The sequence below is a fragment of the Balaenoptera borealis genome (genome assembly GCF_965194805.1).
Source record: "Balaenoptera borealis genome assembly, chromosome: 3".
Lineage (NCBI taxonomy): Eukaryota > Metazoa > Chordata > Mammalia > Artiodactyla > Balaenopteridae > Balaenoptera > Balaenoptera borealis.
Window position 1 is genome coordinate 87840026 of NC_138866.1, and position 27338 is coordinate 87867363.

Consider the following 27338-nt stretch of genomic DNA (forward strand, 5'->3'; position numbering starts at 1 on the left):
ACTAGTAGTCAGTTTGTGTTTATACTAGACTTATTTCAAAGAACATTATAACGTTTATGAATTAAGCTGGGACAGAGAAGCAACTGCAGACAAAGTGACTCTTTTGTGGCCTCTGACAACTGGTGGCTTTAAACAATGAAGGCCATTGTATAAGAACTCCCTCCCGGGGTTATTGTGAGGATTAATTAGATTAAAATCTACAAAATGCTTTGACTTTTTCCCAGAATTCTTTTATAAATAAAGATGGCTTTAATTTTTTTAAAAGTATCTTTATATTGGTCCTCCTAGAATCAAATGAAACAAGTTCACCTACTGTTTAACCCTCTGTATTCCCTGAAGCAAAAAGCCAGACTAAGCCAACCTAAATTACCTTTAATGGTTTTAAGCGGGCTACCAGTGCACACATGACTGAGCAGAATTTAGTACCCTAATCACAAAGATCCTTGGTGTATGATTTACATGACACAATAATGCCTTGTAATCACTATGCTACATGGTCATTAGATATAAGTTACTGCAATTATTACAGCTGTTTTATACTGAGCAACAAAGTTTTACTCTCCTCTTTGTTATTTATATTTTAATAACTCACATTCTGCTCATTTACAAATAGGGTTTCAGGCAGCCTTCCCTTTAGTAGTTCCTCCCTATCTTTAAACATTGCGAATGTTGAAAATTTTCCCTGATACCAGGTACTGTTCGATCCTCATTATTTACACAGACACACATACAGACACCAGATAAAAGACAGGAGTCCTAGATCCAATTCTCCAACAGTTGAGGTTCCTTGGGAACCCCTTTTCCTCAGTTTCTTGGTCTCCTTTGTCCCCAGTGACCCAGCCGGCCCATGCAGTCCCTTCCCCTGACCCAGAAGGAGCCACTCTGCACATTCTGGTTGACGGGCTTGAGGCAGCAGACTCTCTGGAGCAGGCCCACATGAGGTCTGGGGTACAGTAGGACAAGAGGCCTGTTGGGGGACTTCCCTGGCGGTCCAGTGGTTAAAACTCCGAGCTCCCAATGCAGGGGGCACGTGTTCCATCCCTGGTCGGGGAACTAAGATCCCACGTGCCACATGGCGTGGCCAAAAAAAAAAAAAAAAGACCTGTTGGGTAGACCACCCCAAAATGCGCCTCAATGGCATATTATTTATTTTGAATTAAATTTATGGCCAACAGAAGAAGGGACACTCTGAATCTTCTGTCTTCCTAAAAGCAGAAAATAAATCTCTCATGTGAAAGGTGCACTCCCTGCGTCTGGAGATAGGACACCTTGATCGCCAAAGACAGGGAATTTGGGCTGAGAAGACTATATAAACAAATCTTACTACTTCTTTAGCTTACTACCCTAAGCCCAAACTCTGTTTTGATTCTTCACTAATTGGGCACCCAGAACCTAAGTTTCTTTGTCCTGTCAATTCCTTACAAATTTGTTTGTCTAAAAAGTATAAAAGCTGCCTGCTTTGGCTACTTCTTAGGTCTCATTTCTATGGGTCCTCCATGGGCATGAATTAAAATTTGTTTCTTTTTCTCCGTTAATTTTATTATTAATCCAACCACACGAATTCAAGAGGGATAGAGAGGGAAATTTCCCCCTCCCCAATAGACCCATTGTAAATGGGGAACCCATCTGACAGGTGCCCAACTGTCCTGATTTGCTTGGGACAGAGGGGATTCCCAGGGCATGGGACTTTCGGTTTACTGGGATGAGTTTACCTCGCAGCGAGAACAGATTCTGGAACCCTGAATATTTAGATTCCTGAATGCTGGCTGTGTCTTTGCTGGGCTGGGAGAGTATCTTACTTGAGAAAGACACCTTATTCCTTTTGGGCCCGCAGCACACTGGGCTGGGTGTTCTCAGGGAACTCTGTGGATGTGACTCCTGTTACACTGAAATGGAGGAGATCAGAGGTGTCCAAGAGGGAGGCCAGCCACACCAGGTAGCGCCCCCAGTGACCCCGTTAGAGCCTCCAAGGTCCCAGGTCAGTTCGGTAAGCTTTGCAGCTGTGGAAACTACCCCTGAGGATTAGGCTGAAGCAATCGGTGTACGCCCTACTGCCCAGAGAGACTGAGGAAATTCCTGTGTGGCTGATAACTTAATTATCCTGAAGGATACACCTCTCCTGATGCCCCCTTCACAGGACCAGTGATATGAGAAATCAAGTTACCTTAGAGCTAGAGCAAAGGTGACAGGGAGTTTTATGTGATACTATTTCTAGGCCTCTTGGGCTCTCCTGGCCTCTTAAATGCTCCTGTTTTCCCGCTGGGGTGTTCTTCCTCATCCTCGGCGGCTGGCTAACTCCTGTTCAGCCTTCAAACCCTGTAGGTTCTGCCCAGTTTCCTACTTCTTTCCCTCCTTTCTCCTCTCTCTCCCTCCTCTCCCTCCCTCCCTCCCTCCCTCCTTCTCTTCTTCCTTTTCTTCTTTCCTCTTATTCAATAAATACTATTTGAATGCTTATCATATGCCAGTAATTAAACTATAAAGTTGAACAAGGCAAAGTCTAGCTGATAACCCATCCCGCAATAGTCCTGTATGCACACCACACATTCTAAATCTTTATCACTAATTTTTCCCGAGATTACATGCAGACTGTTGATATCTATATCTATATATAACAGTTAAGTGAAAGTGCAAAATAATATAGCCTTTCTTCTCAGTTGAATTTTAGTTTAGTTTTACTGAAATCACTCCCCGGGCCCCCATCCAGGGAAGTCGTCAGATAACCAACTCCATACACTGTATACTGATTCTTATAGTCTGGGGCAGGAAATTCACACAATATTACTCTAGCTGCCTTCAGTCCTTGCCATTGTGCTTAGTTCTGAGTTGTGACCTCACAGCTCAGAGCCCTGTCTTCATTTTATAAATAGTTTGGGTATTTTTATCCCAAAGTACATTACTTTGCACTTGTTCCTGCTAAAGATCATTTGTCAGTTGTCTGAACACATGCTCAGATTTATAGGCTTTTCTGACTAGACCAAGGACTGGCAAACTTATTCTGTAAAGGGCCAGATAATAAATAATTTTAGCTTTGCAGCAATATCCCAGTGTCGGTGGCACAGCTCTGCCGCCGTGTCGTGAAAGCAGCCATGGAGGATAGTAAACGAATGAGCAGGGCTGTGTTCCCATAAAACTTTATTTATGGACACCGAAATGTGAATTTCTTATAATTTTCATGTGTCACAAAGTATTAGTCTTCTTTTGATTTTTCCCAACCATTTAAAAACCATTCTTAGCTTGTGGGCTGCACAGAAATAGATGCTGGCTGGATTTGGCTCTTGGACTGTAGTTTGCTGACCCTGATCTAGACCCATCGCTAGTTAGAAGTGTTGTTAGGGGTTTTACTGCATACTCCCTCCACCTGATCACATACACATATCAGTGAGCCCCTTCCTAACACATGTGCTGGAGGATTCAGGCTGTTTACTTGTGTCCATCAATCCCTGCTTCCCAACATTCTATTAAGGCAGCCTAACTGTCCTCATATAGGTGGGGTGCAGCTGGGGTCCCAGAACCCACCAGAGTGCTCTGCTTGTGGCTGCCCAAGCCTCCCAGTGACTCCTGTGAACATGCATTGAACTTTTCAGAATGGAAATCTGACTGTGTCTCCACCATCGTCTCACCCCCAGCTGAGTCACTCTATAAAGGGAAGCCGCACTGAACTTGCGTTGTTTGAGGCTTTGACCACAGCCCTTGTAAGTGCAGGTGCCTAATTTGGAATGCTGCGCCACTCCTTTTCCTAATCAATTCTGGGTGAACTCTGGGACCACTCTCCCCCATGGCACACGTGGCACCCCAGGTCTAGAGGAGTCCATCTGTTACATGAGCTAATGCCTCATTTTGTGCTTTTATTTTCATTAGTGGTGTTATTCGACTAAGAGCTGCCTCTGACTCCCTTGTTAGGCTCTGCTCTATGAGAGGGGGGCTGTCTGTCTTTGCTCACCACTGTATCTCCTGCACCTGGCCCTCTGCCTGGCACATAGTAGGTGTTCAACAAGCATTTGTTGAACAGAGGCGCCAGAACCCCAGTAGACCTCAGCCTATTGGCTGGGGCATTGTTGTCTATGACAGCCCCCGCCCCCCCCTCACCAGCAGAGCGAATTGGCATGAATTACAAGATCTCTTTGAGCCTGTTTCCTCCTCTGTAAAATGGAGGTAATAACTATTATCATCGGGTTGTGGTGACTTAAAGAGATAATGTGCCTGGCACATGGCTTGCCCCAGTCATGGTGAGATTAATGTTAGTCCCCTTCCCCGCTTCCTCTCATGGATGTCAACTCCATGGTTGCCTGACGCCTAACTACCTCTTGCCCAGATTCCTCAAGCGCACAGGACTCCACCTTCCTGAAGAGGCGTTTCCTCTGAGAAGTCCAGAATTAGAAATGTGGCTACCACACCCTTCACACATCTACTGCCTTTCCAGGAGCTGTCACTTGGACCCTCGAGTTCCCTCCCCCTACTGGAATCAACAGGCCCCCCCCATTGTTTTTGCTGCTGAGCTAGTTCCTTATTGCCTCACAAAACATTCCAATCTCATGCGACTTTTATTTCAGCCTCTCCTTTGGAAACCTGTCAAAGGTTTTCTTAAGGTCTCAAAGTGGATGATATTATGCAATTCCCTTTTACCACATGCTATTTACTCCTCAAAAATTAACTAAATTTGTCAAGTTTTACCCTTCTTGCCATTCTTCTCTGAAGTTAATTTTAAGTGTTTAGCCTGCCTATTTCACAAGGAAACCATAACTTCCCAGGTTCCCTCCAAGATTTCTTAATGATAATGATTTTTTTTTTTTGGTCGTGCCACGTGGCATGCGGGATCTTAGTTCCCCCGACCAGAGATCAAATTCACTCCCCTTGCATTGGAATCATGGAGTCTTACCCACTGGACCACCAGGGAAGTCCCAATGATAATGAATATTATCATGTAATAAAAATTATGATATTTTACCTGCTGTATAAAAATATAAAAAAAAATACAATTCAAAGAAAATTACAATATTTTGAGCCCACTACATGTCCACCACTGTGCTAGGGCCCTTACATACATCATTTAATTTAATCCTTATACCAACTGTACATAGTAGATACTATTATCCCCATTTTTGTATGTGGAATGAAATTTATTCCACGTAAAAAATGAAATAATGGAATAAATGAAATTTATTAGCCTCACAACTAGGAAGTGGTGGAGTCAAGATTTGTCCCAGCCAAGTGTCCATCATCTTTCCAATCTGACATTTTCCTCCCTTCTTATGCTTGGTGGTTGGTGATGGTGGTGGGAAGGTGTGTATGTAACATTCTCACTTATATAATCTTTGGGGGGAGCAGCCCCTTGTTATGACTGGTTACCCATTTTGGCGAATGGTCCTTCAGTGTCACATTAGAGTTCCATCAAAACTCACGTAGGTCTTGAAGTATTACCCTTTGATTTAAACCACTCATCATCCGTCTCTCCAACCTATATTTCTTAACAGGTTAGCTTAGTCTGTTTGGACTATTATAACAAAATACCACAAATCAAATGGCATATAAACAACAGAAATTTATTTCTCACATTTCTGGAGGCTTAGAAGTCCAAGATCAAGGTACCAGCATGGGTTGTGTTCTGGTGAGGACCCTCTTCCTGGTTCATGGCTGGCCCTTCCTGGCTGTGTCCTCACATAGTAGAAGGGGCTAGGGAGCTCAGTGGGCTCTCCTTTATAAGAACACTAATCCTTTATGAGATCCATACTGAAGTAAGTGGGGATGAAATGACTTTGGTCTAGCATTTGCTTTAAAATATTTTCTTATTTTTTTTAAGATTTTTTTTTGATGTGGACCATTTTTAAAGTCTTTATTGAATTTATTACAGTATTGCTTCTGTTTTATGTTTTGATATTTTGGCCGCAAGTCATGTGGGATCTTAGCTCCCTGACGAGGGATCGAACCCGCACCCCCTGCATTGGAAGGTGAAGTCTTAACCACTGGACCGCCAGGGATGTCCCCTTTTTTTTTTTTTCTCTTTTAAAAAAAAAATATTTTAGTTTTTAAAAGTGCAGGAAAGTGAAGCAAGTATGGGATTCGATAATGATTTAACTTGGTTAATGAGTATTCTACATTATTCATTATACATTATATAATGTTATACATATTCATTATACAACTTTTTCTGCTTCTTTGTGTTGGAAATTTTCTTAAAATAAAAATTAAAAATATAAAGAAAATGACAATAATTTACAGAGAGAAGTAAAATAAGTTACCTGGATGTTCAAGTTACCTTCACCAGGAATACACCATGGAAAGCTAATTTGATTTAAGACTGCTGGGTACACCTGCAGTCCTAGCAAGGGGCGTTAGCTGGAGGATCCAAGCTAATGGTTCCATGCTCTGGGGTCATTTCCACCAAGGAGAGTCACCCACTGGGGGGGCCTGGCAGGACTCCCATCCCTCAGACTTGCTTGAAAAGATATTGGTTTTCTCTGAGCTGCCCTAGTCCAGATAGAAGCTCAGTCTTCTGGCTTGTAGGATTCTATCTGTGTCTAAATCCAGAACATCACCTCACTACTATATTGCTATAATTTCTGTTATTTTTGTAACATGACAATGTGTACCACAAAAGACGATTGTCCTGTTAACCATATAAGATGACTGAACCATCCTTTCTGTTTTCCACATCTTCCTCCAAAAACAATTCTGTTTAGTAAATTACAACCCCAGTATGGTCCCATCTCCCTAAGAATACAACCAGAGCATCTTTGAGTGCCCCCGAACTCTCTGCTTACTCATTCACAGCTTCCTACTTTACTCCAACAGACAACTGATCCTCTCCTTTGTGTTTAACTTTTTAGAGGATGGCTTAGTCTCTCATTTCAAGTCTTGAGGGGCACCTCATGGTTGTTCCCTCCCATCCCAGCCATGTCTCCGATGGAGCTGTCCATTATCCATCACAGTTAAAGCCTAATCAGCTCAAGACCAGCAGGAACAAGCCTGTAGTCTGACAAAATCAGCCTCACGGCAAGGGGGTGCACTACAGAGCTGTGACGTGCTGCCCTCCACAAAGGACCTCTAGCAGCTGTATTCTGTTTTTTTTTCACTGTAACATTATTTTTCTTTTCTTTTTTAATTGAATGAAAGATTCTTTAAATTCTATAGTGCTTTACAATTTTCAAAAGTTTCACACGTGTTTTCATAGAATCCCATAATAATCTCTTTTTCCTATCCCCTACCCTTATGTTGTCCCTCCCCCCCCCTTCCCTCTCCCTATTGGTAACCACTAGTTTGTTCTCTATATCTGTGAGTTAGCAGCTATATTCTCATGGGATGTTTAGATTAATTACAGAATGAACTTTCCTCACATGTCTACAGATGAATTAGCACCAGAGAGATCATTTTTACAGAGTGACAGTTCGCTTCAAGAGCATAGAGTGCGGGCTCCAGAGGCCTCTGGGTCTGAGCTCTCCCGTGTGACCCCTGTACCCTGGGACTGTGATGGTCACTCAGGCAATGACATTGACCCGTCTGTGGCCAGGAGCTCCTGTCTCCCCTTCTGTTCTTCTGTCCCAAGGTAAGTTCCAGGGATTGTCTCAAGACTTAGACATCTGATGTCTACATCCATCCCACTCCCCATCCCCATGTCAGGCACTTAAATCCTGTTCCAGGCTGAGGGGGTGGGTGCCTCTAGTGCTGCCACCAGCGGCAGCAGGGATCTATTTCTCCTGCTTCCAGATTCTGGTTTTGCTCTAAGACCTCATATTCTTGGGATACGTGACAGACCCTGCTAACTCAACTGCTGGTTCAGCTCCTGTTCCTGCTGGCAGCTCCCTTCCATCAGATGTCTTAGGGGCTGAAACCTGAGAAGCGAAGGGCAAGGTGAGGATTCCTGGCCTTGCAGCCTGACCTGTCTGCCCAACTCTCTGCCTTGTTTGCCCTTCACCAGCTCCAGGAATGACAGAGGTGGCTAAAGAGACGCTAATGCTACCCCCATGGTTTACAGTGCATTTTCAAAGGCATGATTTAATTTGATCCTCTTTCAGATCTGTGAGATAGTTATTCCTATTTAAAGAGATAAGAAGTTAGGGCAACATGAGGTTAAGTAATGTGTTTACAGTTACAGAGTTAATTGGCAGCAAGACCATGATGTGAAGTGAGGTATTCTGTCTCCTGCGGGAGCTTATCTGTATCTAAATCCAATTTATTACTAAACCACTATATTTCTATAATTAAAATATTATTTGTAGCAACCAAGTTGTATTACCATAGAAGATGACTCATTATCAGTAGCAGGCTGAGATTGTTCCAATAGCCAAATGCCATATTTCATTTTCATCCATGTGGTGAATGTACTATTTTTTCCTAATTTTTCATCACGAGGAGTCAATAGATAATATATATAGTTGATAAATCAAGAAAAAGAGGTATAAATATATTACATACAGTTTCAGTGGTAATCAACAGTAGAACTTAAGTCAGAAACTACTAATAAAACCTTTGAGTAATGGGCGTGGGAGTGGTGCGGTTGGTGGGGATGGGTGGTGGGAGATTTTTGTTTCTCATTTTAGGAACTTCTGTACAGTCTGAGTTTTTAGAACATGTGCGAGTATTACTTTTTTTTTTAAATAGATCTTTATTGGAGTATAAGTGTTTCACAATACTGTGTGTAGTGTCTGTTGTACAACAAAGTGAATCAGCCATATGCATACATATGTCCCCATATCCCCTCCCTGTTGGATTGGAAGAATCAATATTGTGAAAATGACTATACTACCCAAAGCAATCTACAGATTCAATGCAATCCCTGTCAAACTACCAATGGCATTCTTCACAGAATTAGAACAAAAAATTTTACGATTCGTATGGAAACACAAAAGACCCCGAATAGCCAAAGCAATCTTGAGAAAGAAAAATGGAGCTGGAGGAATCAGGCTCCCTGACTTCAAACTATACCACAAAGCTACAGTAATCAATACAGTATGGTACTGGCACAAAAACAGAAATATAGATCAATGGTACAGGATAGAATGCCCAGAGATAAACCCACGCACATATGGGCGCCTAATTTACGACAAAGCAGGCAAGAACATACAATGGAGAAAAGACAGCCTCTTCAATAAGTGGTGCTGGGAAAACTGGACAGCTACATGTAAAAGAATGAAATTAGAACACTCCCTAACACCATACACGAATAGATTAAAGACTTAATACTTTAAGTATTAAGTATAAAGACTTTAAAATAATAAAGACTTTATTAATACTTAATACTCCAAATGGATTAAAGACTTAACGGTGAGTATTACTTTTAAATAAAGAATTTAAAAATAGGAAAAAAATGAAATAAAATAAAAAGTATCCCATCAGTGAGGGATTGTTTAGTCATATGTAATACTAGGCAGCCAGTAGAAAAACCGAGGTCCATCTATACAAATTTTAAGTAAGAAAAACAAACTGCAGAATGGTGTGGTTAGGATAATATCATTTATTTTGAATATTGTGTATGTGCATATGCATGTGAGTGTACCTGCACACCAAGCTGGGAGGATGTATATCAAAGTGATAGCCAAGTATGGGGATACATGGCAAAGTGGGGAGGAGAGAAAAGACTTTTCAAATATTCTACACTTTTGTATACCGTTTTTAAAAAATTTTTATTTTATATTGGAGTATAGTTGATTTACAATGTTGTTATTACTGTTTGTTTTTTCAAGGAGCATGCATTGAATATGAATGTATGGAACGTTCTGCAGGTTCAAAGCTAAAGTGATTCTGAGTGTGTCCCTTTTCTTTTTTGCTATGGAAGAGCCAAGCATCACGGTACTGTGTTAGGTATGAGGGTCAGGATATTACACTGACCTTTAGGGAGGAAATTCACTGGTTCTCTGCTCCTTAGTATTGTTGCCAAAGGGAAGTTTGTGAATTGAATCACTCCACTGTCATGCCTTAACGTCACCACAGAGGTAACCAAAAGTCTGATTCGTGTTTCTTTTTATATAGTTCTATTTCCTTCCTCTGCTCGGTTTTGAGCAAATGTCACCAAGAGTGTGTGGGATTTAAATCTCCAAGTCTAGTATCTGATGATCGTGGCAAGGTATCTGTCTCACACTTTGGAGTTCTGGACTTGGGGGTCTTGAGTAACCTCAATACTTGTTAGAATCCTTTGGCAATTCAGTTATTTTTGTATTTTATTTTATGTGGAAAGAACACTTAACATGAGATTTACCCTCTTAACAAATTTTTAAGTATTCAGTATATCATTGTTGAATATAGGTACGATAGTTGTATAGCCTATCTCTAGAACTTATTCATCTTTTAAATTTTATTTTTTCCTTCCAGTTTTATTGAGATAAAATTGACATAAACATTGTATAAATTTAAGGTATACGGCATAATGATTTGACTCACATACATCATGAAATGATTACCACAATAAGTTTAGTGAATATTTATCATCTCATATAGTTTAAAGAAATAGAAAAATAAGTTTTTCCTTGTGATGAGAACTCTTAGGATTTACTGTCTTAACAACTTTCATATATAACATATAGCAGTGTTAATTATATTTATCATGTTGTACATTTCATCCCTAGTACTTATTTATCTTATAACTGGAAGTTTGTACCTTCTGACTGCCTTCATCCAGTTCCCCCTCCTCCCACCCCCACCTCTGGGAACCACAAATCTGTTCTCTTTTTTCATGAGTTTGTTTTTGAAGTATAGTTGACCTACAACGTTATGTTAGTTCCTGTTATACAACGTAATGATTGTATATTGCTATACATTTCAAAATAATCACTACAATAAGTCTAGTTACCATCTGTCACCATACAAAGATACTACATAAATATTGACCGTATTCCCCACACTGTACATTTCATACTGTGATTCATTTGTTTTGCATCTAGAAGTGTGTACCTCTTAATCTTCCTCACCTATTTCTATCCTCCACCCACCCCCTCCCCTCTGGCAACCACCCTTTTGTTCTCTGTATCTATAACTCTGTTTCTGTTTTACCATGTTTGTTCATTTGTTTTGTTTTTTAGATTCCACATATAAGTGAAATCATACAGTATTTGTCTTTCTCCTGTCTGACTTATTTCACTTAGCATAATACCCTCTAGGTCCATCCACATTGTTGCAAATGGCAAGATTTCATTCTTTTTATGGCTGAGTAGTATTCCACTGCATGGTTGGAGCTGAATCCCTGCCTGGCTAGCTGCTTGGCCTGAGGCATCCCAGTACTGGTGCCAACAGGCTGGTGGGTGGGTCCAGTCCTGGTGCTAACAAGCTAGAGGGAGGACTCCAGGGTGGCACTTGCTAGCACCAATGTCCTTCTGGTAGATGATTCCCCAAAATGGATGCTGCCAGTGTCTGTGTCCCCAGGGTGAGCTCCAGTTGCCTCCTGCTTCTCCAGGAGGCTCTCCCAGATCAGTAGGTGGGTCTGACCCAGGCTCCTTTTAAATTACTCCTTCTGTCCTGAGACCCAGTGTGTGTGAGATTTTGTGTGCGCCTGTTAAGAGTGGACTCTGTTTCCCACAGCCCTCTGGGTCTCCCGAAAGTAAGCCCCACTGCCCTTCAAAGTCAAACGTTTTGGCGACTCATCTTCCTGGTGTAGAACCCCTGGGCTGGGGAGCCTGATATGGGACTCAGACCTCGTGTTCCTTGGGGAGAGCCTCTGCAATTGTAATTATTTGTGGGTCACCCACCCCCGGGGTATGAGTCCTGGCTACACCACGTCTCTGCCCCTCCTACCCTCTCATTGTGGTTCCTTCTTTATATCTTTAGTTGTAGGAGATTATTTCTGCTAGCCTCCAGGTCTTTCTCATCAATAGTTTCTCTGTAAGTAGTTGTAATTTTGGTGTGCCCATGAGAGGAGGTTGGCTCAGGGTTTTCCTACTCTACCATCCTGGCCACACTCCCTCATTTTTCTTTTAAATAAAAGAGGTTATATTTATGAACACTTTAAGACAACTTGGGAAATATGCAGTAAAAGAGAATAAATCCTTCAAATTACAAAGATTTTGGTAATATGCAAACTGCCAATCCATCTAAATTTGGCATATCCAATCTACTTAAGTAGTAATTTTTGTTTAAGTAGTAATTTGTTTAAGTAGTAATTTTTCTAACAAAATTCAGTTGGAGAACCAGTGATATATTTATGTCTTCGACAAAGATAACAAGTATGGTATTGCTGTGGTTGAGAAAAGAGAATATAAATCCTGGCTATCTTATTGTTCTGGCTCATCAAGACTCAAAGAACATGTGAGGTTCTGTCATGTCCAGTGAGGTTAGGCAAATGTAATAGGGTTACATACTGTGTTGTTATATGTTTTTATCATATAAATGGTCTGGTTGTTCCTCTTCTTCTCCATTAGGACAATATATAGGCAATAATAAATTTTAATAGGAATCCTTATATGCAGGCAGTTTAGAATCTCTGAGCAATTTTTATGTCCAAGTACAGAGCCATTTACATAGCTTATATTGTGCTTTGTGTCCACACTTGCGGTCCATATGCCGTCCTATCTGTGCTTCCCATTTGTCCAGGCATTTTAGTTCCAGGCCAGACTCTGGTAACATCACGGGTTGAAATTGTTCTAGGTCTCCTGTGGATTTTTGCTTGACCATGAGTAGGAGGCTGGCCTTTAAATCCCCATGTTGTCCTGATGCCTTGAAAACCTTTACCAATATCGTTTTTGTTGTGACATTCATATACTGTCTGGGAGAAAATGAGCAGCATATCGAGGAGTGCCTGGTTTAATGACAGCGCTGTCTGTTGCATGAAAGGTTTTAACTTTCCATACTGGCAGCAGTCCAAGTTCTCAGTACATTTCCAACAGAGATGCGGAGTTATAGCCATGTGTTACAGTTTTTCCTCCTACAGTTAGGGCTGCCATTTTCCCATTATGGTTTTCCTTTGGAGTATATTTTAGGATGTGGCAGTCTTGTATCTGAAGTAATGTGAGCATATGCTTTTGAACATCCTTGGTCCATAAAGGCATCATGCCCAGCTTCAGTGTGATAAGGCCAACTTTAGAGAAACCCGGTTCCCAAGGATATAAAGGCCATGGTTCATCTTTCAGAGGACGCAGTTTACTTACTAATTGGGCTTTATTTTTATCAGAGATCAACTGCTTAACGAATGGGACATTTTCTTTGCAAAGGTGCTTGTCCTAGCAAGTACAGCTCTTGCTGTGGAGACTTCTAAGCAGAAGCCAGATGTTTCTTCTCCTCCCCAAGCCCTGAGCAAGCAGCCAGGCTGCCTGTGCCTCAGGCCGGTACCTGGGCATTGGTTTGTGTCGGCAGCCTCCAGCCAAGCATTCTGTGGCTGGGCAGGGGTCCTCCTGAGACACTTCTGGGCGCCCTACCACTCTGTCTTCAGGGCTTCCCTGCTGTGAGTCAGATATCCGGGAGCCATTCACCCAACAATCTGTGAATTAGAACTTACACCTCTTGCTTAACTGAAACTTTCGGCCTGTTGTAACTCCCCATTTCCCTCACCCCCCAACCCCTCACCACTCCACTCTTTGATTATATGAATTTGACTATTTTAGATACCTGATATCAGTGGAATCATGCAGTATTTGTCTTTCTATGACTGGCTTATTTTACTTAGCACAATGTCCTCCAGATTCATGTATCTTATTGCATATTGCAGGATTTCTTTCTTTTTAAAGGTGGAACAGTATCCTGTTGAATGTGTATATCACATTTGCTTTATCCATTTATCTGTCATTGGACATTTGTTCCCACATCTTTGCTATTGTGAATAGTGCTGCAATGAACATAGAAGTGCTAATATCGTTGAGATCCTGATTTCAGTTCTCTTAGATAAATACCCAGAAGTAGGATTGCTGGATCATATGGTAGTTCTGTTTCGAATTTTTTGAGGAACCTTCATACCGTTTTCTATAGCAGTTGTACAATTGTGCATTCCTACCAACAGTGTGCCAGAGTTCTGATTTCTTCTAGTTTATCCAGTTGGTGTATAATTGTTCATAGTAGTCTTTTATGATCCTTTTAATTTCCATGACATCAGTTGTATGTCTTTTCTTCCATTTATGATTTTATTTATTCGAATCTTTTCTTTTTACCTTACTCAGTCTAACTAAGTAAGGTAAAGAAGCCCGCGCACCGCAACAAAGAGTAGCCCCCGCTCACCGCAACTAGAGAAAGCCCACACACAGCAACAAAGACCCAAAGAAGCCAAAAAAAAAAAAAGTGATAACTAAGAAAATAGGGCTGTTAGTGTTAGTGTAGAATAGAGATAGTGTGTTCTCTAAGGTCAGACAGCCAAGTCTTACACCATTCACTACAATTGATATGATCATTATAATAATTTATATAGTCAATATGTGCTTAGACATTGGAAACCCAAAGATAAAAGAGACAGACTTACTTCTTTTAACCATGGCATGTATAATCACGTATTTACCTGGGTGACCATGGGCAAGCTGCTAACCTCTGTGAGCTTTAGTTACTCCATTTGTAAAATAAAGACGATATTACTGTTATATTCCTTCTAGGGTTCTGGTGGAGCCTAAATGAGATTAACCATGTAACACAGTGCCTGTTGTATACTATGTGCTCAATAAATATCAGTTTGTCTTTTCTAAAAGGTTTACTAACCATTCTTGGTAGCAACATCCAATTGCTGATTCCTTTAATTTTTGGTACAGTTTTAACTCTGTCTAGTTTTGGATCTCTAACTTTTCGCTTATCCCTGGTTTTTTATCATGCCCATGTAGTTTTCGTCTTAGAGTCCCTTGAACGCTGCACCATTTTTTTCTTCCTTTCAATGCTCATGTATATTGGCGTCTTTTTACTAACTTGCTTATTTAAGTGTGTATTTATCCAAGCATTTTATTTTTTCCAACTTAGATTATATTCTCGCTCTTGAGTTATTCAAATACATACTTAGTTTAGAATACCTACTAGTTTCTGGAAAATTTGCCAGAATTATTCATGATATTTGGGGAAACCTTCTAGATATAGAAGGAAACCAATTCCCTCTCTGCTCTTTTTTTTTTTTTTCAGGTGCATTTGATTTTGTAGATGAGTCTGGAAGCATTAGTTGCAAAGGTATGCATTTGCCTCTCTGGTTACATGAGAGTATAGAAATGTACAAAGAAGCTAAAGTAAGCTTGTGCTGTTCTGAGGAAGAGCTTTCATGCAATCTGCAGATACTAGGTTCCATTAGAAAGTCAGTATCCCCTCTCTACCCCACTGCTGCCAATAACTAAAGCTGCTGAAGAAGAGTGAGTTTGTGGTGTGTCTCCCCACCTTTTCTACCTTTCTTTACTTTGAACTCTCAGTGTCCTCTGAGAGTTTCCTGTCCTTTCTTTTGTTTTCTCAAACAAAGCCTTCCTTGGGCAGAATTGTCAAATGAACTCCCCTGTCAGCATTCCCTTTGCTGCCTACTCCTCTTCCTTTACTCCTCTGTGCAGGCCTCTCCCCTCTTCTTGCCCAGCCCCCAATCTTCAGTCAGGGTTCAACCAGAGAAAGAGAACCAGTAGGAGATATATTTAGAAATTTATGCCTGGAATTGGCTTACATGATTGTGGTGGCTGGCAAGGCACACTGGTAGGGTAGACCATCAGGAAGGGCAGACTGGGACTCCTGGGCATCAGCTGAAGCTGTTATCCACAGAGGAATTTCTTCTTCAGAGAAACCTCAGTTCTGCTCTTAAAACCTTTTAACTGATTGAAACAGGCCCACCAGATTATCTTCCTTAAAGAATCTTCCTTAAAGTCAACTGATGACGGATTTAATTCACATCTACAAAACACCTTCACTGTAACACCTAAGTTAGTGTTTGATTAAATAACTGGGGACTATGTCTAGCCAAGTTGGCGTATAGAACTGACCACCACACCTCATTTCCTTTAAGATTTGGCTTTTACATACTGGCTTAATTGGTAACTAGAATGTTAATTGACGGAAGCTGAATACCTCTCAGGGATATTTTCATTTTATGAAGAAATCTTTATGAACCAAAGGAATGAAACAATAATAATACTAAAAAAAGCTAAGGTATGTGTGATTTGGGGTGGAGTAGGGATGGGAATGAAAACCACTGCCTATTCAAAAGACCAGGACTGCCCACAGGTAGAAGGGAAAACACTGCTACTCTAGAAGATTTGGGGCAAATAGTATTTAAAGAGTATTTTCATCTTAGTAGATGAAATATCTAGTTACTTGGAATCATTATTGACTGTGACAATCCTGAGTTGTTTCTTGTGTCTGTGTGAATCCCATTGCAAGACCCAAGTGACGTTAAAGGAGTCCTTGCTGAAGGGGGAAAGGCCATCTTACTGAGAGAGAACTGGACCCCAGCCAGCAGAAGGCATCTAGTGTTAATGGTGGCTGAGGAGGAGGGTACACTGATTCTCTCTTCTCTTTCCCACTCAGCAGCTATCTTGTTGCAGTCATGCCTACTTTTTTCTTTTCCCTTTTTCCCAGTCTGCTAGCATACTCCTGTGAGTGAAACGAAAGCTTTTTAAAATTTTTAATTTTTAATTTATTTTTGGCTGTATTGGGTCTTCGTTGCTGCGCGCGGGCTTTCCCTAGTTGTGGCGAGTGGGGGCTACTCTTCATTGTGGTGCATGGGCTTCTCATTGCAGTGGCTTCTCTTGTTGCGGAGCACGGGCTCTAGGCGCGTGGGCTTCAGTATTTGCAGTGCAGGGGCTCAGTAGTTGTGGCTCGCAGGCTCTAGAGCCCAGACTCAGTAGTTGTGGTTCATGGGCTTAGTTGCTCTCTGGCACGTGGGATCTTCCCAGACCAGGGATTGAACCTGTGTCCCCTGCATTGGCAGGTGGATTCTTAACCACTGTACCACCAGGGAAGTCCCCGAATGCTTTTTAATGTTATTTTTAAAGCAGGCATCCATTGATTCTGTGGCAAGACTGCTAGTTGCTTTCCAACATCCACTTTCCCCTTCTTCCCAATGTTTATCTGTGTACATGGTTGTTCTGGAAAGACTACCACTTGCGGCCTCTCAACAACTAAGTGTGGCATGTGGCAAAGTTCGTTCAATGGGATTTGTGTGGAAGTATATACCTAATTTCAGGTCATGGCATGGAGAGGGTGTGTCCTCTCTCTCCAACCCTTCCTTTTCCATTCTGCTGCCTGACATGTGGACATGGTGGGGTTCTCTGTGTCATACAGATGAGGCCAACACTCAAGTGATGACTGAGTTAACAAGCTGCAAGGAGTCTATGTCCCTGTGTGTGAGAGATAGACTTCTATCTTGTTTGAGCCACTGTTACCTTGGTCTTTGTTATAGCAGCTGAATATGTACCCTAACTAATATAAATCCTACCATAGGCAAAATACTGAGCTAGGCAATGAATGTCTAAAGATGAGTAAAACAACTTGACAGTGCAAGTCTTTATTTATTTATTTAATTTATTTTCGGCTGCGTTGGGTCTTCGTTGCTGTGCACGGGCTTTCTCTAGTTGTGGCGAGCGGGGGCTACTCTTCATTGCGGTGCACGGGCTTCTTATTGTGGTGGCTTCTCTTGTTGTGGAGCATGGGCTCTAGGCGTGCAGGCTTCAGTAGTTGTGGCACGCAGGCTCAGTAGTTGTGGCTCGCGGGCTCTAGAACGCAGGCTCAGTAGTTGTGGCACACGGGCTTAGTTGCTCCACGGCATGTGGGATCTTCCCCGACCAGGGCTCGAACCCGTGTCCCTTGCATTGCCAGGCGGATTCTTAACCCCTGTGCCACCAGGGAAGCCCGACAGTGCAAGTCTTGAGAAAGTTAACAACCTAGTGAGAGAGACAAATAAAATCTCAATAACTATAATAAAGAGTAGACTATGGTAACTGTCTGATTGGAGATATAAATAAAACCTGGTAGAAGAGATTAATTCTGGTTGTGGTATTAGGAAGGACTTCTTAAATAAGGTGACATGCAACCTGGGATTTGGACAGTGAGTTGAATTCTGATAAATGGAAGAGGATAAATAGGGCATCTCAGGCAGAAGGAATAGTATGTGTAAAGGCAAAAAGACAAAAAATGCACACGTATATAGAAAATAACCAGCAGAAAAGGCAGAATGTCAGTGAATGCAGAGGAGGAATAGCCCAATTAGATAGGGACCAGATTGTGATGGCCCCTGAATGTTATATTAAGGAATCTAGTTTTGGATGTGTTGAACTTGAGGTGGGAATGGAAGGAATGTCCAGTAGGTAGCAGGAAATTAGATTCTGAAACTCAGAAGTGAGGAGCTCAGAAGTGAGGTGAGAACTGGAGATGTAGATCTGGGTGTCATCCATATCTAAGGGACAAAGTGAAATAGACAAGGAAGAAAGTGCAGAGTGAGAAGAGGGTGAGGAGGAAACATAGGCCACATCTTTTGAGGTGTGGGGAAGGGGAAGATGGCAGAAAAGGAGTCAGTGAAGGAAACCAGAGGGTGATCAGATAGGAAGGTGATCAGACTTAAGGAAAGGTATGGTCATGGACATCAAGGAAGTCGTAAATGACCTCAGTTTACTCCCTGGTAGTGTCAAAATCATACTTTCATTATTAACCCATCGTTTCGTCAGCATTCCCATCTTAGAAGCAGATCTCTTCAAGAATACAGTAGTGGGCTTCCCTGGTGGCGCAGTGGTTGAGAGTCTGCCTGCCAATGCGGGGTACACGGGTTCGAGCCCTGGTCTGGGAAGATCCCACATGCCGCGGAGCAACTGGGCCCGTGAGCCTCAACTACTGAGCCTGCGCGTCTGGAGCCCGTGCTCCACAACAAGAGAGGCTGCGATAGTGAGAGGCCCGCGCACCGCGATGAAGAGTAGCCCCCGCTTACCACAACTGGAGAAAGCCCTCGCACAGAAACGAAGACCCAACACAGCTATAAATTAAAAAAATAAATAAATAAATAAATTACTTTAAAAAAAAAAAAAAAGAATACAGTAGTTATCTAAATTCTTTTGGACTGCTTCAATACATCCTGCTTTTCTCTTGGCTTGTGAATCTGTAGGGTATGAGCAGAAACTAACCATAGTGGATGCTATGGTGTGCTGCCCAGATCCCTCCTTCAGGACAGAGGTGCTAATTCTCCTAGCTGTTGGGCATGTTGACTGCTGATGGCTCACACATCTGAGTTCCTTGCTGAAGGGTGCTAATTTGCCCGAATTCACACCTGTTCTCAGGGTATGCCTGCATCCAGTGATTAGTTGATGCAGGGGTACAAAGGTTCAGCCCCTTGCCTCTATTTGAGACAACTCAAAGTGTCATTTGTAGCTCCAGAGCTCCCCACAAGATCACCTGAAGCCTCTGATGCAACTCCTAAGCAGTTCAACTCATCCCCTTCCACCCCATCCTACTTCCTTCACTGTTTTACAGGTATTGTTCCTGAAAGTACCCTCCAGTAAGCCTCCTGCATGGAAATCTGTGCTTCAGAATCTGTTTCTGAGGGAATTCCATCTAGGAAAGTTGGTGCCCGTGCTGTCTTAGCAATGACAGCCCATTGGCTGGCTAGCAATGTGGATTCCATCAGTGGTAGTAGATGGAATGTTGATGGTGCATGGCATGCTGCATCTGTGCAGTTGTTAAAACTTTCACTGGTGGTGAGCTGGGATAGAACTCTAGTGGAAGGGATGTACTGCAAGGTATAATAACTTAGGTCTTTGAGATGTTTGAAAGAAGTAGTAAGTATAAGGGCTACAGAATTAAACGGCTCTTGCTGTATGCTATTGAAACATTGGAGAAAAAATAGTGAAATACTGAGGGCGATTAACCTCCAATTCATGATGAAATGTGAAAGCCAAAAGCCCTCCTTGGCAGCATACAAGCAAACTCTCAAATCCTGCAGCCAGACATCAGCAAAAGTTTAAGATCAAGGCCAGGACTTTTTAATAGCAGCAAAACTCCATCGAAGAATGAATTCTGAGCCACGACAAATCAGGGTCTCGAATGAGTAGGAGTGGAAGCCTGAAACTTGAGGTGGGGATATCTCACCTGGGTTGATGAAGTTAAAAATCTTGAATCCTCAGATTCCCCTGGACCCTCTGGGCCTGAACAAGTAGTCCTTTTCTTCCTTTTAAAGGCCAGTGATCCTCCTGTACTTGAAGATGATGTAGAAGCCCTTCCCTTGTAAGATAATATGCACCCACTCCCCATAATCAACCCCCATCTCCCATCCTGGCTACCAGACTAATTAGTAGGGTCAAATAACAATATATCCTAGCACTTTCCTTAGCTTCTAAGGGAGGAAATGGACCATATGCTAAAGGAGCTACCGGATGTAGCCAACATGTATTGGCAGGAGCTGAATGAGTATATATGAGATTGGATTCTAAGGATGCTGGTTTATTGGGGGTGAGATAAGGTATAACATTGGATAAGGAAGAATTTATGAATATGGGAGCATCCTTCTATAACACAGGCGTTAACACCTTGGAAAATAGTGTCAACTTGCTGCAAGGATGGTTTTTGAGGAAGATTTGAAAAAGTGAAATAGAAGATTCACACTGCTTTGGAAGACAGTAAGAGATTAAAAGGCTCAGAGATATGTGCATTCTAGAGTAGATATATGAGTCTGAAAAACCTTCCTGCTGCCTATGTTCTGAAAAAATCCAGATGATATTCCATTGACTAAAGTGGTAAGGAATGTGCTGGTAAACGGGGCACAAGAATCACTGAGAAACTTAATGGTAACTACCTCAGTGTTAACTAGGTCAGGGCTTCAGAAGTGATAGCCATGGGGATGGTAGGATCCTAAAGTAACATAGGCCAAGTGGTAGCACCAAACCCATCAGAAGCAAAGTGGATGCAATTATAATGATAAGCAGAAAGGGTAGAGTGGCCCTTAGAGGAGTCTGACACAGAGAGCTATAGAGGTTAAGAGATCGTGTGTCTAGGGTCAAGATGAATGGACAACCAATAAAGAGTTTTGAGTATTGCTCAATCTGTAAAATAAAAAGAAATCAAGAATGGATGATCAGGAGGCAGAGGGCCACCACCCAAATAAAAAGTCGTGATTACGGGGGCTTCCTTGGTGGCGCAGTGGTTGATAATCTGCCTGCTAATGCAGGGGACACGGGTTCGAGCCCTGGTCTGGGAAGATCCCACATGCTGCGGAGCAACGAGGCCCGTGAGCCACAACTACTGAGCCTGCGCGTCTGGAGCCTGTGCTGCGCAACAAGAGAGGCCGCGATAGTGAGAGGCCCGCGCACCGCGATGAAGAGTGGCCCCCGCTTGCCACAACTAGAGAAAGCCCTCGCACAGAACGAAGACCCAACACAGCCAAAAATAAAATTAATTAATTAATTTAAAAAAAAAAAAGGAAATCAGGCTTTAAAACTCTGAACAGGACAAGCCTTCTAAACAGGATTCCCCATTTATCCCATTACCTTTAAAAAAAAAAAAAAAAAAGTCATGATTCCATGCCGAGTCTCTGTCAGTTTTCAGATCCAAAGCCCAAAGGGTGTAGTCTGCTTTATTAGCTGTATCCTTGCCAGGGAAGATTAATATGATCTCAGGTACAGACTGTTGATGTGATGAATTCATTTTTTTCTGTCCTGGTAAGGAGAATAAGAAGCAGTTTGCACACAGATGGACACAGCAATATACATTTATGTTCTTGTCCTAGGGCTATGTTAACCTTCCATCCTCTGTTATAATATAGAACAAAGGGGCCTGGATCACCTGGAGATGCAAGATATCACATGGGAACAAACTAGTGGTTACAAATGGGGAGAGGGAAGGGGAGAGAGACAAGATTGGGATAGGGGATTAAGAGGTACAACGTACTATGTATAAAATAAATAAGCTGGGACTTCCCTGGTGGTCCAGTGGTAGACAATCTGCCTTCTAATGCAGGGGACATGGGTTCGATCCCTGGTCGGGGAACTAAGATCCCATGTGCCACAGGGCATCTAAGCCCGTGCGCCTCAACTAGAGAGCCCGCGTGCCGCAAACTACAGAGCCCACGTGCTCTGGAGCCCGCGCGCCACAACTGGAGAGAGAAAACCCGCACGCCACAACTAGAGAGAAGTCCACACGCCACAACAAAGATCCCGCATGCCGCAGCTAAGACCCAACACAGCCAAAAATAAAATAAATAAATTAAAAAAATAAATACTAAAAAAAAAGCTACAAGGATATATTATACAGCACAGAGAATACAGCCAATATTTTATAATAATTTTAAATGGAGTATAATCTATAAAAATTTTGAGTCACTATGTTGCACACCTGAAACTGATATAATATTTTAAATCAACTATACCTCAATTAATTACAAAACAGATTTTAGTTCATCACAGTGAAGAATCTCTTAACAATTATAAATCCTCAAAAGTAACAGGCCACTTAGTGAAGTAATGAGTTTTTCATCCCTAAAAACTATTCAAAAGGGGTTGACAGTAATTAAGGATTTCTATATTGGAAATGAAAAACAGCAACAGAGTTATAGACACAGAGAACAAAAGGGTGGTTGCCAGAGGGGAGGGGGGTGGGTGCAGGATAGAAACAGGTGAGGGGAACTAAGAGGTACAGACGTTTAGATCAAAATAAATGAGTCACAGTATGAGATGTATAGTGTGTGGAATATAGTCAGTAACTATGTAATATCTTTGTATGATGACAGATGGTAACTAGACTTATCGTGGTGATAATTTTGAAATGTATAGTAATATCAAATCACTATGTTGTATAACAGGAACTAATACAGTATTGTTGGTTAATTACACTTCAAAAACAAAAAGCAAACTCATAGCAAAAGAGATCAGATTTGTGGTTACCAGAGGTGGGGGTGGGAGAAATTGGAGGAAGGGAGTCAAAAGGTACAAACTTCCAGTTATAAGATAAATAAGTACTAGGGATGTAAGTTACAATGTGATAAATATAATTAACTGCTGTATGTTACGTATGAAAGTTGTTAAGAGAGCAATCCTAGGGGTTCCCCTCAGAAGGAAAAAAATTTTTTCTATTTATTTAATGTTGTATCTATGTGAGATGATGGATACTCACTAACTTATTGTGATAATCATTTCATGATGCACGTAAGTCAACTCATGCTGTACATCTTAAACTTATACAGTGCTGTATGTCAATTATATCTCAATAACACTGGAAGGAAAAACCATTGTTTAAGAGAGCCTGTTGAGGGGGCGACATGGCAAGAGCGGCCTCTGTTTGTTAAGAGTGGTCCTCAGTCGACAGCCAACAAAAAAATAAGGACTTCCAAGTCCTACACCTGCAAGGGACTGAATTATTTGAACAACCTAAATGATCACTTCCTCCTTGAGCCTCGAGATGAGGATGCAGCCAGCTGACACTTTGATTTCAGCCTTATGAGACCCTGAGCAGAGAACCTAGACAAAATGTGCCAGACCCCTAGCCCACAGAAGCTCTGAGATAATACATCTGTGCTGTTAAAATTACTGAGTTTGTGGTAATACGTTATGCAGCTGTAGCAAAGTAATACAGGCCTTGTAAATATTTCTCCCTCCAAGTGTTTCTCCTTTGTCAATTGGCATGATATTAAGCTTTGTCAGTAGGAGGTGCTGGAGAGACATTGCAAGAGGAGGGTTTTTTCCTCTCTCTCCTTGATTCCCATGTGCTTCTCTCACTGGTGCTCCTGAAGTGTATGCTGCTTCTACAGCTCCCGGCTCCTGCCGTGCATGCAATTTCTGCAGTATCTGCTACTGTGTGCCAATAGCACACAGTACCTCCCTGTGGGTAGTTTCTTCTAGCATCCCCTAGAGTGGCTTTGCAGTTACGAGGTGGGGTATCTCCCTGTAGCTGGCTTCCCTCAGTATCTCAGCAAGTTCTGCTGGTGTGGTACCATAGCAAACTTCTCCACCATCCAGTGAGCCATAGCTATTCTGTCTCCAGCAAGATCTGGATCTTAGTCTTGGTGAGCTGGGGGCGGATCATACTTGCTCTCTCTGAGCCCCAGAGTTGTAACTGCTCCTTATATTTGCTATTATTGTGTTCTTTAGATTTCTCTTCATTTCCTACTGGCCAGTCCTGCATTACTCCAGTGTCTATTACAGTGAATAATTCTTTATATTAAACCTTCTCCCTTCACATTACTTGTGGGTTTTCTCTCCTGACTGGACCCTAACTGGCATACCCGACAAAGCTGGAATCCTGGTAGGACACTCCAGTGGGGAGCTAGGACCAGACAGGAGAGCCAGTTGCTGCTTCAGTTGCCTCCTGAGGCAGAGAGGAAGGAGGGACAAAGGCCCTGATTTCTTCTTTCCTCTCTCCTTCCAATCTCTCAATATCGCAGCCTCCAGTCTCTATCAGTGCCCCGCACTGGCCAAACCCATCTGGAAGCCAGCTGACACAGGGGCCAGAGAACATGGGTGCCTGCAGTACAGAGCAGAACAGGGAAAGGTGAGGAGTGGGTCTGAGGGCCACCAGGGCTGGAAAAATCCTGCATAGTCCCTGACATTAAGGAATTAGTTGTGCTAGGTTAATGATGAAATATAGAGGGATTATATTTATCTCTAAGTAAATTAAATGAGTCTATTTTTCTCCTGGAAACACATAATAAAGACCTCTATGAAATCTTAAAAGGAAAAATGACATTTTGAAATCTTTAGCTGTTAATAAAAATTAATGCTTTTAATGTGCTCTTTCATTAGTAAATTAAGTGAGCAGTTTAGAAAAGAATACTTTGGATGAAGATAAGTAAATAATTAATTTTAAAGACAGCACTTTCATAAAGTAATTCAAAAGATGTTGACAAGAAATGTACAGGAAGCCCAAAGACTAGAGCAATAATTTAAAAATAAGTTGATCCACTGGAATTTTTAAATTGAAAAAGGAATTGGAGACTCTGAACTTTCTGTATTATTGACCTCATATTACAAGAAATTGAATTTTTATATATCATTTCACCATCTGGTCTGAAGAATCTTTGGAAATTATTCTTGTTTAGCAACAGAAATACTTTGAAGATCTTGAACATTTATAGTAACAAATAAGGATTATTTTGGAAAGCTAATGTATGTACTACTTTTAGCAATTTTGAATTAAGCATGATTAATATATCCTAGCTAATTTAAATAAATCTATCCTAAAAAGAAAGCTGAGTACTGGAATAATTTATGCTGCCTATAGTCACTGATAATCCCACTTTCTGCATCACATAGGAAGAGAATAAAGCAGAAATGGTTGGTGGCCACTTTGATATCTACACACTAAGATAATAAATGAATTTTGTGAAAACCCCAAAGTGGAAGAATCATTGTCTTTTGAACCAATATAAGCATATTAAAAGAGAATTTAAAGATGTAAAGTTCTTCAATGAATAAAAGTTTCACCACTAGTTTTACTAATAGTCCAGAAGCAATGATGATATTTAAAATGATTACCACTCAATATTATGAATATTCCTTTACTCATGAATAACATCATGAGTCAGACATCATAATGCTAAAAAGAAGAAGAAAATAAGACACCTCGTTTCCCCGTCCCCCCCAGTAGAGGCAGAATATTGACAGTGGTATTCATGGTAAAGAAAGCCGTGGGTGTTGGTAGTGATCTCTATACTTCAAGAAACAATCATCTCACTCTGCAAGCCTGGAACTTCAGTTGCCAGCTTAGCCAGTGGAGATTTACCCCTAAAAAGCTACCTTATTGTATGACATTGACTTGTACAAAAGAAGTGAGTTTGTAATAAAACGTAATTGCCAAACCCTCTGATAGTCACTTAATTCATTTAGTCTCTCTTATCTCACCATGGAAGTCTACTTAAGAAGCCAAATAACAGTCGAAGGGTTACTTAAGAAACCTAAAACCTATTTAAGAAACCAAATTAAGGTTGGTGAATATATGTAACTGATAAAGTTAATTTGTATATGGGGACCCACAAAATGGAAGCCACCCCAGTGGCCTGGCCCATGTCACATAACAAAACCTAAGTCAGCCTACACTTACAGAAACACCTGTCAGGGAATCCTAACGTATACCACTCACAATCCTCCAACTCAGCTTTAGCTAGCTTACCTTACCCTAGAAAATAGGACCTGCTGGCCTTATAGGGAAGTCCCAACTTTCTAGCCAATCATGCCCTGTTTCCACATTGCCTCTTCTTTATTTTTTTTATTTGTAAATTTTTTTGTTTTGAAGTATAGTTGATTTACAACATTGTATTAGTTTCAGGTGTACAGCAAAGTGATTTGGTTTTATATATATATCTATATTCTTTTTTTGGATTCTTTCTATTATAGTTTATTACAAGATATTAAATATAGTTCCCTGTGCTATACAGTAAATCCTTGTTTATCTGTTTTATAGATGGTATTGTACATCTGTTAATCCCATACTCCCAGTTTATCCCTCCTCCCCCTTCCCCTTTGGTAACCATAAGTTTGTTTTCTATGTCTGTGAGTCTCTTTCTGTTTTGTAAATAATTTCATTTGTACTATTTTTTAGATTTCACATATAAGTGATATCATATAATATTTGTCTTTCTCTGTCTGACTTACTTCACTCAGTATGACAGTCTCTAGGTCCATCCATGTTGCTGGAGATAGCATTATTTCATTCTTTTTTATGGTTGAGTAATATTCCATTGTATATATGTACCACATCTTCTTTATCCATTCCTCTGTAGATGGACACTTAGGTTGCCTCCATGTCTTGTCTAATGTTAAGTAGTGCCACTATGAACATTGGGGTGCATGTATCTTTTTTAAAAAAATTTTATTGGAGTATAGTTGATTTACAATGTTGTATTAGTTTCAGGTGTGTGGCAAAGTGAATCAATTATACATATATCCACTCTTTTTTAGATTCTTTTCCCATATAGGCTATTACAGAGTATTGAGTAGATTTCCCTGTGCTATACAGTATGTCCTTATTAGTTATCTATTTTATATATAGTAGTGTGTTTATGTCAATTGCAATCTCCCAATTTATCCCTCCCCCCAATCTGTGACTGTTTCTGTTCTGTAAATAAGTCCATTTGTGCCATTTTTTTAGATTCCACATATAAGCGATATCATATGATATTTGTCTTTCTCTGTCTGACTTACTTCACTCAGTATGACAAACTCTAGGTCCATCCATGTTGCTGCAGATGGCATTATTTTGTTCTTTTTTATGGCTTAGTAATATTCCACTGTATATATGTACCACACCTTCTTTATCCATTCCTCTGTCAATGGACATTTAGGTTGCTTCCATGTCCTGGCTCTTGTAAATAGTGCTGCAATGAACACTGGGGTGCATGTATCTTTTCGAATTATGGTTTTCTTCCGATACATGCCCAGGAGTGGGATTGCTGGATCATATGGTAGCTCTATTTTTAGTTTTTTAAGGAACCTCCTTACTGTTCTCCATAGTGGCTATACCAATTTACATTCCCACCAACAGTGTAGGAGGGTTCCCTTTTCTCCACACCCTCTCTAGCA

At 41.2% G+C, this 27338-nt stretch overlaps 1 protein-coding gene and 1 pseudogene across 5 annotated transcripts in view; one reads left to right on the forward strand and one right to left on the reverse strand.

Moving 5' to 3' along the window:
- The window catches only part of BLOC1S6 (biogenesis of lysosomal organelles complex 1 subunit 6), a 92975-nt gene that overhangs the window by 4692 nt on the left and 60945 nt on the right, over positions 1-27338 (forward strand). For 3 of the 4 annotated variants that reach the window (XM_082388852.1, XM_082388854.1, XM_082388855.1), the window contains one exon: positions 7342-7540. In XM_082388852.1, coding sequence (XP_082244978.1) covers positions 7465-7540 — 76 coding nt within the window. In that variant the 5' untranslated portion in view covers positions 7342-7464. Of the gene's footprint in view, positions 1-4182; positions 7541-27338 lie in introns of those variants that run through there. The other variant, XM_082388853.1, reaches the window with a different exon arrangement.
- LOC309627136 (large ribosomal subunit protein uL3m pseudogene) lies at positions 10856-13147 on the reverse strand (annotated as a pseudogene). Its single transcript has one exon. The product of its transcript is annotated as a large ribosomal subunit protein uL3m pseudogene (transcript).